Consider the following 15,865-nt stretch of genomic DNA (forward strand, 5'->3'; position numbering starts at 1 on the left):
TAGCGAGTGAGTATGTATATGTGTGTGAACCATGTTTTAACCCTTAGGGAAACATCTTAAATGCGATACTTCTGCCCTGTTTTCCACCAACATATTATGAAGTATTATATGTAATGGATCTTACTCAAAGAAAACAAGTAGCCTGGAGGTAAAATGTAATGAACTGACATCAAAAAGTATGGAAGAAAAGACTTTCCTTTGACTGAAATGACTGATTTCCTTGCATATTTAGCAATCGAATAGAGTTGCTTAGTTTTTCTCTGAGCAATTTTGAATATATAAACATAAGTGGATTTATAACCTGACTCTTGGCTTTTAGAGACTCAGAATGAGCTTCATCTAGTTAAACATACTAGGGGACTTCAAAAAGTTTGTGGACAAATGGAATTAAAAGATAAAAATTAAAAATATAAACTATTTCTCAACATAAGCTTCATCAAGTTCATGACACTTTTGTAAGCAATGAGTCCAGCTACTCAGTCCATCCCTAAGGAACGGAGGGTCCTGGGAATTTAACCATGTCATTTCAGTCTACTTATATCATTAAGTAAAATGAGTGCCCATTAAATTTTTTTTTAAGATTAGGAAACAGAAGTCAGGAGGAGCCAAACTAGCACTGTAAGTGACTGCCTAATGATTTTCCACTGAAACTGTCACAAAATTGCGCTTGTTTGATGAGAGGAATGAGCAGGAGCATTATGGTGGAGAAGAACTCTGATGAAACTTTCCTGAGTGTTTTTCTGCTAAGGCTTTGGCTAATGTTCTCAAAACATTCTCATAACAAGCAGATATTACTGTTCTTTGGGCCTCCAGAAAGTCAACACACCAAATGCCTTGAGCATCCTGAAAAGCTGTTGCCATGACTTTTACTCTTGGCCAGTCTTCTTTTGCTTTGACTGGACCATTTCCACCTCTTGGTAGCCATTGTTTTGATTGTTCTTTGTCTTCAGAATCATACTGGTAAAGCTGTATGCCATCTACTATTACAATTCTTCAAAGAAATGTTTCAGGATCTTGATCCCACTTATTTAAAATTTCCATTGAAAGCTCTGCTCTTGTCTGCAGCTGATCTGGACACAATGGTTTTGGCACCCGTTGAGTGGAAAGTTTCCTCAACTTTAATTTTTCAGTCAGAATTGTATAAGCTGCTAATTGTTAGTTCTTTTCAGTTAGAGCAGGAGCAAACTTAATTTTTTTCTTGAAAATTGGTGTAGTCTTCGTCTTCAACATTGTCTCATCCCTTCTTAAAACAATTTATCTGTTTTGTAAAGTGCTGATTTTCTTGGACCATTGTCCCCATAAACTTTTCATAAAGCATCAGTGATTTCACCATACTTCCACCCAAGCTTCACCATAAATTTGATGTTTGTTCTTGTTTAAATTTTAGCATAATTTATATTGCTCTGATAGGGGCTCTTATCAAATCGAAGTCTCACCCTTCTTAGTGCCTCAAACTAGATCCTGTTCAGACATGTTACAGTAAGTATGAGTTTATTTTGATGAAATCCATGCGTAGTTTTTTCACGATATGCATTTTCCATGAAACTTTTGAAGACCCCTCTTATAAGGGAATCACATTGGGATTTAGAGATCCAAATCCTTAGTTTTGCCTCTAAGCAAACTAGAGGAGTATGGGTTTGTCCTTTAATTTCTTAGGGACTCAGTTTCTTAATCTATAAAAAAGGTATAACTGTCAAAGTCTTCATACAACTTAGTTTCACATAAAATCTCTTGTGCCTGACTCCCTGCTTCTAAATTCATCTTCTACACTTGGTCTTAGCCAAAAGGCCAAGAAGTGTTTAAATTCATCTTCTAAGAATGCCTGAATCTTGGGGCTTCCATCCCTGGAGTCTGCACCACTTGTAAACAAGGTCTCAGAGCTTCACTGAAGTTCTTTTTATTTCCATAAAAAGATTCATGAGGACATTAAGATGGTTTGCAATCAATCTCTCACTTTTTTCCAGAGCTATATTCCATATTTAGTTTGATTTAAAAGTAAAAAGCATTAAGTAAGTTATAGCTAGGCAGGCTTAGGTAATTAAAACATTTTTGGAATATCACAATATGCAATTGACTGCTAAGGATTTTTTTCTCTGTTAATTGGAACTTTTAAAAATTGAAATAAGTAGCTATGTGTCGAATCTCATTATTCCCTACAGGCATGAAAGAGAAGGTTATTTTAAGGGACTGTAAGCACATTCTGGTTACACAGATTCAGAACTTAGAGGTTATCTTTGGGGCTGTTTGAGAGCAGCTCATTGTTGAAGCCATGACTCCTTAGCAAAGAAGCATCATCCCCTACAAAGATGGGTTGCACTGAACTCAGGTGAAGGGCACAGGGATGGGAAACACAGGAGATGTGTAATGGCTCAGAGTTGAGACTCCAGAGCCAGTTCTCTTGTGTTTTATTCCCAGGCCCATCCCAGCTCTGCCACTTAGCAGCTGTTTGACCTTGCACAGGTTACTGCCAACCTGGCTTTGGTTTTATCATCCTGAAATGTTGACAGTAGTAAAATCAGCTTCAGAGGATGTTTGGAGTATTCACCGAGTAAATATACAAGGAACCTTACCAATAGTGAGTGTTGTATCTACTTACAAGAGTGAGTGAGCCAGATGGGTTAGATAGTTGAGTGTTATAGGACAAAGCATGGTCATTAAGGATTGGGGTAATTGGGGAGGATTTAATGAAGGAAGTGAGTCATTGAGAGGCTAGGTCTTAGAGAATGTCACATGAAAGGCAGAAAAGAGGAAAAGAATATCACAATGTGTGAAATAAGGTTGTTTAGAACCCCACTATAAGGATTTGAAGAACTCTTTGTCCCTTATATATTTTTTAATTGACTTGTAGTTTTTCTTTATACATTTAAATAATTGCAAAGGTTGTTATTTTGGTGTATTGTACATGGTGACTTTTAAAAATAAGCATATCCAATGGGCAGTGGTACTAAATCATGTTTTTTAAAAGCCTGCACTAGCTTTTTCTTTAACTGTCAGAAACTTCACATCATTATTTTCTCCTTATAATTACATTCTATTTCTCCGCAGAATGTTATCTTAATGTAGTATTTTTGTGGTTCAGAGCCTTGTTATTGGTCAGTCTTTCATTACTTCTCTAAAACAAAAATCGTGTGTGTGTGTGTGTGTGTATTTATATATACAGTTTTAAAAGTCTGTTATAAGGCTCTAAGTATTTTATTTCTTCTGGATTGAGATATAAAAATTATTATTTGTATGCAGTTGGTCAAAAAACATAAATATGTTCCTATTTTAATAATTTTATTTTATAAATTTTAATGAAAACATTTTTCTCAGTGGGTTGTACCTTTTTAATTCCTAATGGATAATGTATCCATTGATGAATGTCACTCATTGCTAGAATGATATATGATTTTATTCTTAATTTTTGTTTTTATAAATATCAGTGCAAAGGAAAGTTGTTCACATAAATAAGTAGCTGGTAATGGAAGGAGTTTTCTTATAGGAATATCTTTCAGTACTTTGAACTCCTGAGTTAGATGCCGTAAGTCACAGACTGATCTATCGTCAAACATTAATTTTAATCAATTATTTTTAAAGATCTACTGCCTGACAACCTGATTAGGTGTGCTTTCAATTTTGGTGAAAGCAAGCAATTGGAAACCATGTGTTTTGCAGAAATATTTGTTACTTAGTCATTAAAGTCCAGTCAGACACCAATATATTGAACTGTCTTTGTTCAGTACCCACTAAAGAGGGTGAGAGATATGCTGCTGCTTGTTTTATTTTTTTTGTAAGTTGGGAGAAGAAATAGAGTGGTGGAGAAGAAAGAAACATCTGTCATGGAGGCAGATCATTGTGAGGAATCTTTTCCTGCCTAAAGGTGCCTTAGAAAGGAGCATGTTTGGGAAAACAGGAAGTAGGTAAGTTCAGAGTAACTGCCAGTGCCACAGATGTGCAGATCAAATATCATGATTAGTTCAGCCAACTTCTCTCCTCTGTCCTAGACCAGCCCAAGCCTGGGACATGGGGAAGGCACTAAAAAACTCCAGTGTTGTGAGCTATTTTATTCACCTCGTAGGGGAGTGTTTTAGTTAGACCTTATTTATTTTATCTATTTTGAGGTTAAAACTGATGTCAGTGTTATGATCCCTCCAAAACAGAGCTTCCAAAAAATTCTGTTGTTTCATAACATTAGTACTTAAAAAAAAAACCAAAAAGCCTTTCAGTTTTGTTATATGTTTTTCATTTATTATGTCTTCTTCAAGTATATCATAGTTTATTGGTATAATCTTTACCCAACATTTGCAATTCATATGATCAAAATGCCATACCTTTCCTATTACAGATTTAGTTTTTGACATTTTCATGAGAATTATTGAAATGAAAAGCATAAAATAGGTACACTAGTGCCTAACTCATAAGTTATTGGTAAGTAATAGTAGCTGTTTATCTAGTAGTGTTTTATGAATAGCACAAAGCAGTATATCATCATTTTCTTAAATTTGTGACTTGGAATGAAATTTACTAAAATTTGTATTCATGAAAGCAGATGTTAAAATTTTCACTTGTGGAGAAATAATCAATATGAACATTTACAGACCCAGAAATCGGCAGTGACTCAGAGGATAAATTAGATCTTATAATGAATGGTAAATTGAGTGAGTCAACATGGAAAAAAGGTCATCCAGTAGTGGGAATTATTACCATTTTTATTTTGATACTTTCAGATATAAGTACAGTTTTTTTTTAAATATGGTCACAATAATATTTTCTTTTTAGAAACATTTAGATGTTGACTTAGTTTGTCATTGTTGTGAGAATTTCATATAAGCATACTTATTGAATTAAGCAGTATATGTTAATTAATAACCATAAGCTTGAGCTTTAAGCTAAGTTGGATAAAGTTTACAAAAACATCACTAAAGTAAGTGCATAATAGCAAAGGTATTTTTAAATTTTTGATGATTAAAATACAAAACAAAATGTTTCCCAAATTGAAGAGGGAATATTCAAAATCAGAAGCCCTGGTTTTTTACGATAGCTATTATTATCCTACTTCTGCAACAAAGTGATGATTCTGTCATCCTCTCTGCTCAGACACAGATTGGAGGAAAGGAGATGAGAGCAACAATTAGATAAATAACAAGGTTCCCTTTGCCTGAGAGCCAGTATTTTTAAGACACTCGGACATTTCTTTGAATCTTAGATGCGTGTTTTGGAGATTTATTTTATGTGATTTGATAGCCATGTTAAATTTCAGTTAAACTTTTATTTGCAGACTTAAATATGCCTCTTAGGATTCTTGCCATCACTTGTCTTTTTCCTGGGTGACCGTGGGCCATTTGCTATTGTCCCTCTTGATATAATGAGTTGTCCTAATCACATTAGGTGCCACTGATAAGATACTGGACTTTGCTGGGATATGAGTGAGGTTCTTTTTTGTCCTTTTTCCCAAGTTGTTGCCTCTCACTCCTATAACTGGTTGAGTGTGGTGAGAATGGTGTATGATTTATGAGTATATTCCTTGGAAAAGTATACTTTGCATTTCAAAATAGCTAGAATAAGATGATCTGGAGAGGTGGAGAGGGTTGAGCTACCTCTGAGACTCTGCAGTTCAGGGTTGAATTACGCAGCTTCAGATAAATTGTTGAAGGATCTGAGAGAGTTGGTGGTACAGAGGAAGTAAAAGCCTGGGATTTTCCAAAGGCTGTCATTAGTTGTTGCTCAGAGCTATGACTCCAGGGTTTCCATTTGCATTTTTTGGAGTCCTTACACCCTCCTGGATGTTTCCTTTGCCTCATATTTCAGGCATGGCGTGTGTTGGGCTTGCCCTCCAGTTTTTCTTTTAATAATAATGATAATAATTTATGGCGCGATCTTGGCTTGCTGCAACCTCTGCCTCCTGGGTTCGAGTGATTCTCCTGCCTCAGCCTCTCAGGTAGCTGGGATTACAGGTGCCCACCACCACATCTGGCTAATTTTTGTATTTTTTTTTTAGTAAAGATAGTGTTTCGCTATGTTGGGCAGGCTGGTCTCGAAATCCTGACTTCACATGATCCACCCACCTCGGCCTCCCAAAGTACTGGAATTACAGGCAGGAGCCACTGCACCGGCATACCCTCCAGTTTTTCTCTCCCCACACGAGGGAGCATGCTTTTTGGTTTCCTTAGACTGGTGGTAAGCAGCAGTTAAGAGGGTGATGCCTTTTGTTTTCTGTTCTCTCTCTCCTGATCCACCCAGTGGAGGAAGGCTCTGAGAAGAGCAACATCATTTTGAGAGTGGTGCTAAAACCCTGTAAGCCTGAGTGTTCTGTCCTCCCAAAGCTGTGATACGGTTCAGCCTCCTGACGGTGACCTACTTGGTTTTATTTCTTCTTGCTGTCTCAGAAAATATTCTAAAGATGCTTAATATTATTTTATAAATACAGGTATAAATAATATATATGTGTACTCTTCTGACAAATTTCACACATTACAGATATAAAGTAAAATTCCTCTGGCATCTGTGTCTGTCTCTATCCACTTTTCAGGAGAGGAATTCAGATATATGTGCAAGCATACATGCACCACACGGTCTTACAACTGTAGAAAAGTATAGTATTGTGTTTGTGTCGATTTTCAGCATAGTTTATCATGCTATACAAATGCTACATTTAGCTTTTTTCTTCTGATGTTTCTCTGCCAAGAGAGACAGTTACCTCATTCTTTTCATTTGTGACACAGCATTCCATAACATGGGTGTATGTGATTTTATTTATTCATTTCCCTGTTGAAGGGCATCAGCATGTCTTCCCATTTTTTTGTTCCTAGTGCCAGTATGCAGTGAACATGCTGGTGCATGCCTCCTGGGCTCACCATTATGTACATCTCAGCTAGGTACAGTGGGGAGGAACTGCTGTGCAATAGAGTATCTGTCTTTGATATTAAATATGTATTACTTTCTTGGCTTCTAAGGTGAGTGTGCCATTTTAAAAGAGAGTTTTGGGTTGTTCTAAAGACTTTTTGGGGTCTGGAAGCCTCTTGTGCTTTATTTCACTCAAATAGCTCTTGCAGGATATCAGATTTCAGTTCAGTGCCCTCTGCCCTTAAAAACAAAAACAAAATTTGGAAGTCTTCTCTCTACTCACTTACTACAAGGCCTCTCCCAGCCCTTGGTCCCAGAGTAACTTGAGCCTTCTCCAATAGTTGGTCTGCAGTGAGACATGATGATGTAGTGGTTTAGTCCTGGTTCTGCCAGTCTTGTCCTTGGGCGAGTGATTTCTTCCTCAGCTTAGGGTCAGGACGAAAGGAGTCATTATATGTAAAGCTTGTAGTAAACATATGGTACATAGTAAGCATCAATAACTCTTGGCTCCTGTTATTGCCACATAGCTGCCACCCTTCACTCAGCATACGTTTACCACCCTTCACTCAGTATACGTTTATTGTACATGTCTACGTGCTGGGAACAAGATAAATAAGACATGGTCTCTAGCCTTAAGGAACTTATATTCTAACATGCATGTAACATGTATGTAAAATGAAAGTTCTTATTCTCTCATCTTTCCAGCTACTTAAACTTTATCCATAGCCCAGTTTACTTTCCTTCCATGTCAGCTAACTTCTGCATGATAAAGGACAGGCTTTCATATCTTAGCTATTTCTGTCTAACAGTGATTCAGTACTTACCATGTACCCCAAATGTTGTTAAGAACTGGAATGCAAAGATGGTGTGTAAAACAGTCTGTATCTATGAGAAGCTAACATTCTGTAGGGAGATTAAAAAAAAAGAAAATCCTAGCTCTGGGTGTGAGACTGGAATCTACAGCATCTATAGAACACTCTGATGTAGTGGGACCTTCTGAAGGACTCTTTTTGGCCTTTTTATTACCACTTTTCATCTGTGAACTGGCTCTGTTCTACCTTGCGTTGCCTGTGCAAATAAGGATAAACAAACTCCATTCTCTCTTCCAAGGAGGAGAGAATTAGCAGCAAGAGGGTACATATTTCTCTTTGTTGAAACCTGGGAATGGCATCACTCCTTTCTTTCCCTAGTGACTAATCTTGTAAAGTGTTAAAGAGAAACCAGAGGGACTTAGAAAGCCCTGGCCATTCATGCCCAGGTGGAGCCACTTTAGTAAAAAAATAGCATTTTTGCTGCCATGTGATGCACAGGTAAAACAGACCACTGGATACTGCTGGTTTGCATTCCTGCTTCCCGGGAAGTTCTCCCTTCCATTGCATGAGCCTCTTTGGGAAAGGTACAACTTAGGGAATTACTGACACAAAATAGGAACAGTTGGCAATCCTTTCACTCTCTCACATATACTGATCTTTAAAAAAATAATAAATTATCATTGAGAACTCAGGGATACCTCCTTGCTTTTATGACCATTACCGGTTTTGTTTGGCTTGTTCATAATAAGCATATTAAGTTTAATCTTACTTTAAAAGTCTGTCCTGATACAAACTTTAAATTGATATCTTGATGAATTGTGAATGGACATAAAGGCTCCTTTTAAAGAGCTTTAAGTGTTTGTTGCCACAACAGGATCTGAGTATAATACTGAGCTTGAGAAAGATGATTTTCTCAACAGAAATACTTTGTTATTGCTAGAGGTAGTATGAAATTATTATTTTTTCCTTGAAGCATGTTCTTTTATAAATGCTTTCTGGAGATACATAAATTAAAATTAATGATGTTCTCTTTTGTTAAGGCTTTATTTCATTTCATGTGTTCTGTTGATCTTTGAGAGAATATCTAATCTAGAGAGAAGAAAACATAAAATAGTACTAAAAACCCAATGAATGCTTTTAGTAAATTAGAGTTTACTCCTTGTCATCAGCCATGCTCCCTAGTATTATGTGAATACTATCATGCTTGGTGCTACATTTTGTGTTTTGGATGTTTTTGGTTGATTTGTAGATGCTTATCTGTTGTTATTAAAATTCCATGTACATTTCATTTTGGCTTTACAAAACTATTTTGGTTAATGTAAACATACTGAAAAGAGGGTTTGCATTTAGAGTAATGCATTTCGTAGGTCAGAGAAGATACCGTAATTTATCATCAGCTATATATGTGATTTCTTTTCCAACTTCCCAATAGTGGTGGAGATATTTGGGTCATCTATCTTTGCAGGTCCTTGTAATAATTGTTATCAGGAAATGTACAGTGTAGGTAACTGGCAGGGGTTAGTGGTTCAGACTATGGCCATTAAAAAGAAAAAAAAGGCATTAGCTAGGTGCAGTGGCACATGCCTGTAGTCCCAGCTACTCAGGAGGCTGAGGTGGGAAGATTGCTTGAGCCCAGGAGTTCGAGGCCAGCCTGAACAACATAGTGAGGCCCTGTCTCTTTTTTTTGTTTGTTTTGTTTTAAATGACATTCCGCATTTCCTCACCCATGGAGATGGTACTCATAATAGTTTTATGAATGTAGGAAGAAACTGAAGTTAGCTCCATTCGAGTTGGAAGAGCAGTATATACCAGAAAGAAATTCAGTGAGCATTCTGAAAATTCTGATCCTAGAGGCTTCAGCCCATTTAAATGTTATTTATCACTAGATTGTTATTTTTATTTTACAATTTCCATTGTACTTTTCAGATAAATCTATGGTGCCTACACTAACTGCATTTACATTCCTTTTTTTTTTTTTTTTTAACAGAAATGTCTTAGCCTCTGGAAGGCTATTTTATTCACTAACACATGCTAGGAGGCTTCAGCAATATCCTGCTCCATTCTAGAAAACAGCAATTTGATCCTTTTTTCCTCCTCAATCATTAACAAGATTATGCATTTGCGGTGAGATGATCCTTCTTGAACAAGTAGCCAGAAATCATTTATTCCAGTTTCTTCTCAAGGTGCTGAATTAAGTCTCGTCTCATAAATCTTGTGGCTTCCTTGATGATGGATTCAAAAAATCATTTCTTGACTTCTATAGGTCCTTGCAGTCCTTCAAGCAATTTGAAGAGTTTTTCATATTTTCGTCTAAAGTGTCGAATTTCCTTCACTAATTGACATTTTATATTAGCATTAATTTCTTCTTGGCATTTTGGAAAAGGGAGTATTTCTGTGACTTTTAGGTCATCTCCAGAGAAATTGCTGGTAACGATTCCTCCTACAGGTGCATTTCTACCAGGTTTCTGCATCAGCCCATCTTTGCTGCAACCACTGAAGTCATCAAATCGAGAATCCAATTGGCTTGGTGGAATACCATCTACTGCCATAAGCTTCTTTTCCTTGGACATGGCAGAGCCTCCAATAAGACTGTCTCCTGCTCTTTGTTTCCTTAACAACAGGGCCATCTTCTGCCTTTTCTGAGATGAAGGACTCTCAGATTCCCTGGGACGTTTAAACACGTTTTCAGGTTCTACAGCAGCCTTCTCTGCTTTATCAGTCATTGTTTCCAGAAGGACTGATCCAGTATGGCCCAAGGGGGATGGAAGGGAAACTGCCTGCTATGGCGTACCCTGCCCCAGCCAAATACTGGGAACACTGGGAACCTGTGTGGTGCGCCAGAGTCCTGAGGAGAAGCCTTGTGTTCAGTAGGATCATGGGTACCAGCCCTGACAACCATGGGGCCTGCGTTTACACTCTTTCCCACAAACCTCACAGAGTTAAACTTCCTTTCTTTAACTCTTTGCTTTCACCTTCTGCTAAGCTCTGGGGATTCTACTTGTCTCCTAGGAAAAAGTCTTCCTTACTCCTTTCCTCCCTTCTGCATTTTTCCTTTTTTCCTTTCTGAACCTCAGAAAGCTTCAGCTTTATTGAATAGAATAACATCACTCTTTCTTCTTATGACCACTTTCCTAATTGCTGTCTTTAGAAGGTCCTGTAATATCTCTCACACACCCTTTTTAAAAAAAATTTCCATAGGTTATTGGGGTACAGGTGGTATTTGGTTACATTAGTAAGTTCTTTAGAGGTGATTTGTGAAATTTTGGTGCACCCATCACCCAAGCAGTATACACTGCACTCTATTTGTAGTCTTTTATCCATCGCCCCCCTCCAACCCTTCCTCCCAAGTCCCCAAAGTCCATTGTATCATTCTTATGCCTTTGCATCCTCATAGTTTAGCTCCTGCATATCAGTGAGAACATACAGTGTTTGGATTTCCATTCCTGAGTTACTTCACTTAGAATAATAGTCTCCAGTCTCACGGAGGTTGCTGCAAATGCCATTAATTCATTCCTTTTTATCTCATACACCCTTTATCTGTATTAAGTGTGTTGGATTTCCTCTTCTCTATCTATGAAATTGACCCAAGGCCTCACTGAGGACCTGAAGATACAATTAAAGTAGAATGACAGAAACTAGTAAACACTTGAGGCTTATCCAAACGAATGTTTGATATGTTAGGGACTTTTTAAAGCTGTCCTCTAAACAAAGGACAAAATGGATCATTTCATAACAAGGGGGCCTAAGAGATACTAAACTCAACTAAAATTGATTTAACTTCTGGGGAGCTTTCCAGATTATAGTCCACAAATACTAATATGTTAATATCACTTTCAGCCATAAACCATCTCATTGGATCTCCTGTCTCTTTTCCTAGCAATAATACACTGTCACTTGAACCAGCTGAATGTAAACTTTACTGGCTCATAATTTCTGGTCTATAAGGAGAGAATGGTGAAAAAGTGGGCTAGAATGGCTCTTTGGGGAATGGTGGTGCAGATGAGAAGTGGATTGGCCTGTAGCTGGGCAGCCCTTTTCTCATTTCATGTCCTGTTTCCCCTCTAGAACTCAGAGAATCATTTACATGTTATACATCATCTACATTTTTCTCATCCCAGCTGCTTCATTCTTTAGTTGAATAATATGCTCCTCTGAATAAGTGCTATCTACCTTCTGATAGTTTTTAAAAAGAAAAGTTAAATTGTCATAGCATTTATTATATTAGAGATGTTAAGACAGGAAGTAGAAAACAAGAAAATGTATGTAACTTTAGAAAGAGTTCTGTGTAGTATATTTCAAAAAGGTGAGGCAAGTAATTTCTTTCTATTAATCCATATATATTTTTTTAAAATTTAGGAGTAGAAGGACAGTCTGTGGAAGTTTCCAATATTGTGGACATCCGAAAAGTATATAACCGTGAGATTGCAATGAAAATTTCTTCTGATATAAAAAGCCAAAATAGATTTTATACTGACCTAAATGGATACCAGGTAATTTTTCCTTTAAAATGTTTAAGTAATGGTTGTATTGGTGTGTAATTCTTATATATAACAATGGCCCAGTTAATTTTAGATCCTTTGAAAAAGTATACTTAAAGTTGCAAATTATTTCTAAAATAAAACTGAATTTTGACAGATAATTTCGGGTTCTACAGTTAGAACAAATATTTGGGAGACCATTTTTTTAGAACATCTTTTTGTAAGGATTTATTTGTTCAAAGGGTAGATTTGGTGACCACTGTGAATGTTGAATATCTTGATGCTAAAAAATATATATATGACTTTATCTACCAGAAAGGAAACATAATTAGGGATTGATGGATTATACTTACTGGGGTTTTTTTTTTTTTTTTTTTTTTTTGAGACAGAGTCTCGCTCTGTTGCCCAGGCTGGAGTGCAGTGGCATGATCTCAGCTCACTGTAGCCTCTGACTCCCAGGTTCAAGCGACTCTCCTGCCTCAGCCTCCCAAGTAGCTGGCACTACAGGCACACACCACTACACCCAGCTAATTTTTGTATTTTTAGCAGAGACAGGGTTTCACCATGTTGGCCAGGCTGGTCTCCAACTCTTGGACTCAAGTGATCTGCCCACCTCGCCCTTTCAAAGTGCTGGGATTATGGGCATGAGCCACTCTGCCCGGTCTGTTTTTGTATTAGTCCATTCTCACACTGCTATAGCGAAATACCCAAGACTGGGTAATTTATAAAGGAAGGAGGTTTAATTGACTCACAGTTCTGTGTGACTGGAGGGTAGCCTCAGGAAACTTACAATCATAGAGGAAGGGGAAGCAGACAAGTCTTACATGGCTGCAGGCAAGAGAGAGAAAAGCCCAGGGGAACTGCCATTTATAAAACCATCAGATCTCGTGAGATCTCCCTCACTATCAAAAGAACACCATGGGGGGGAACCACCCCTATGATCCAGTCTCTGCCCACCAAGTCTCTCTCTCAACACCTGGGGATTATAATTGAAGATGAGATTTGGGTGGGGATACAAAGTCTATATCAGTTGTCCTCATAAGGAATTGATCCATACCTGTTAAGTTTGTTCCTTATATATTGGTTTAATGTATGATCTAATAATGGGCTCTTGTAAATTTCAGGAAAATTCTTCCTCCATATGTGTGTGTGTGTATACCATTATACATACACAGACACACATGTATACATATACATAGGTATATCTATTCAGAAATGGGCAGGTATATATTTAATCAAAATTTTCATGAAATAGTTTCAAATTGTAGTAAGGAAATTGATTTATACAATCTTATCAGGTTGTCAATTCTCCAATTTAATAGAGCACTTCTGATTGTTACCTAAATCTCTGTTTTCTGAGTGTATGTGTTTGATAACATATCTTTGAAATACCATTAAAACCATGAGCATGTTTTTAAAACAAGTGTTTTAGAAATTTCTGGCTGTGAATAGAAATAATTTTACCATAAACACTTTTACTTTGATTTTCAACTGGGGGTGAGTGAAAAAGATTTTAATAATTTTCTCTTCTATGATTTCCTGCAAAAGTTAAATTTAAACTTTTTCCAAAACATAAAAATTGCAGCATACATTCTGAATTAGCATGTTAATTTGACTACAGCCATTTGGATTCCAAATAAAATCTAAACTTTATGGTGATTCATTTTTTTGTGTACAAAAGAAAGTCTTTTCTTAAAATTATACAAAACCAGTTATTTGTATTTTTGGGTGTAGACATGAATGAGAAACTTAGTAAAACTGAATAACTAAAAATGTGAATTTTCTTTTTGAGGATGGAACGTTTGACTGAAAAAGAAAATATTACTTTTAAGTCTGTAATATTTCTGCTTTTAAAATTGACCATTTTTTAAGCTTTGGATATATTAGTACTTGGGCAAAACTAGATATCTAGCTCCACCAGTGGGGAATCAGGCTAGCAACAACACGATTGTGGTAGTTTTACATTTTTTAAAATAAGTTTCCAAAAAAGAGCCTGCATCGCCAAGTCAATCCTAAGCCAAAAGAACAAAGCTGGAGGCATCATGCTACCTGACTTCAAACTATACTACAAGGCTACAGTAACCAAAACAGCATGGTACTGGTACCAAAACAGAGATATAGATCAGTGGAACAGAACAGAGCCCTCAGAAATAATGCCGCATATCTACAACTATCTGATCTTTGACAAACCTGAGAAAAACAAGCAATGGGGAAAGGATTCCCTATTTAATAAATGGTGCTGGGAAAACTGGCTAGCCATGTGTAGAAAGCTGAAACTGGATCCCTTCCTTACACCTTATACAAAAATTAATTCAAGATGGATTAAAGACTTAAACGGTAGACCTAAAACCATGAAAACCCTAGAAGAAAACCTAGGCATGACCATTCAGGACATAGGCATAGGCAAGGACTTCATGTCTAAAACACCAAAAGCAATGGCAACAAAAGCCAAAATTGACAAATGGGATCTAATGAAACTAAAGAGCTTCTGCACAGCAAAAGAAACTACCATCAGAGTGAAGAGGCAACCTACAAAATGGGAGAAAATTTTCTCAACCTACTCATCTGACAAAGGGCTGATATCCAGAATCTACAATGAACTCCAACAAATTTACAAGAAAAAAACAAAAAACCCCATCAAAAATTGGGCAAAGGATATGAACAGACACTTCTCAAAAGAAGACATTTATGCAGCCAAAAGACACATGAAAAAATGCTCATCATCACTGGCCATCAGAGAAATGCAAATCAAAACCACAATGAGATACCATCTCACACCAGTTAGAATGGCGATCATTAAAAAGTCAGGAAACAACAGGTGCTGGAGAGGATGTGGAGAAATAGGAACACTTTTACACTGTTGGTGGGACTGTAAACTGGTTCAACCATTGTGGAAGTCAGTGTGGCGATTCCTCAGGGATCTAGAACTAGAAACACCATTTGACCCAGCCATTCCATTACTGGGTATATACCCAAAAGTTTATAAATCATGCTGCTATAAAGACACATGCACACGTATGTTTACTGCGGCACTATTCACAATAGCAAAGACTTGGAACCAACCCAAATGTCCAACAATGATAGACTGGATTAAGAAAATGTGGCATATATACACCATGGAATACTATGCAGCCATAAAAAATGACGAGTTCATGTCCTTTGTAGGGACATGGATGAAATTGGAAATCATCATTCTCAGTAACCTATGGCAAGGACAAAAAACCAAACACCGCATGTTCTCACTCATAGATGGGAATTGAACAATGAGAACACATGGACACAGGAAGGGGAACATCACACTCTGGGGACTGTTGTGGGGTGGGGGGAGTGGGGAGGGATAGCATTAGGAGATATATCTAATGCTAAATGACGAGTTAATGGGTGCAGCACACCAGCATGGCACATGTATACATATGTAACTAACCTGCACATTGTGCACACGTACCCTAAAACTTAAAGTATAATAATAATAAAAAAAAAAAAGGAAAGAAAGAAAAAAAATAAGTTTACATTTACAAGTTAATTGGGTTTGGAAAGGAGAAATAGAGAATTCTTTTAAGGTAGCTTTACTTTTTTTTTTTCTTTTAACATTTTACAGTTGTAACTTTATCAGTTTATTAATTTCCCAAGGCTGCCATACAAATGGAATCACGTAAAACAACAAAACTTTATTCTTTCACAGTTCTGGAGACTAGATTTCTAACATCAAGGTGTCGGCAGGGCCATATTCCCTCCAAAAGCTGTAGGGAAATA

The 15,865-nt window shown here is 37.0% G+C and overlaps 2 protein-coding genes across 3 annotated transcripts in view; one reads left to right on the plus strand and one right to left on the minus strand.

The window, feature by feature from the left end:
- MAN2A1 (mannosidase alpha class 2A member 1) overlaps positions 1-15,865 on the plus strand; it is a 179,050-nt gene that overhangs the window by 137,338 nt on the left and 25,847 nt on the right. For both annotated transcript variants that reach the window (XM_054487726.2, XM_054487727.1), the window contains one exon: positions 11,991-12,124. In XM_054487726.2, coding sequence (XP_054343701.1) covers positions 11,991-12,124 — 134 coding nt within the window. The remainder of the gene's footprint in view (positions 1-11,990; positions 12,125-15,865) is intronic.
- LOC129036494 (cancer/testis antigen family 45 member A10-like) lies at positions 9,623-11,872 on the minus strand. The gene has a single exon (XM_063665125.1). The coding sequence runs from the start codon at positions 10,355-10,357 to the stop codon at positions 9,878-9,880; it is 480 nt and encodes a 159-aa protein (XP_063521195.1). The 5' UTR covers positions 10,358-11,872; the 3' UTR covers positions 9,623-9,877.

This window comes from Pongo pygmaeus, chromosome 4, assembly GCF_028885625.2.
Source record: "Pongo pygmaeus isolate AG05252 chromosome 4, NHGRI_mPonPyg2-v2.0_pri, whole genome shotgun sequence".
Lineage (NCBI taxonomy): Eukaryota > Metazoa > Chordata > Mammalia > Primates > Hominidae > Pongo > Pongo pygmaeus.

Excerpts from the sequence above, each read along its gene's own strand:
- LOC129036494 (XM_063665125.1), bottom strand. The coding sequence starts at position 10,357 with ATGACTGATAAAGCAGAGAAGGCTGCTGTAGAACCTGAAAACGTGTTT.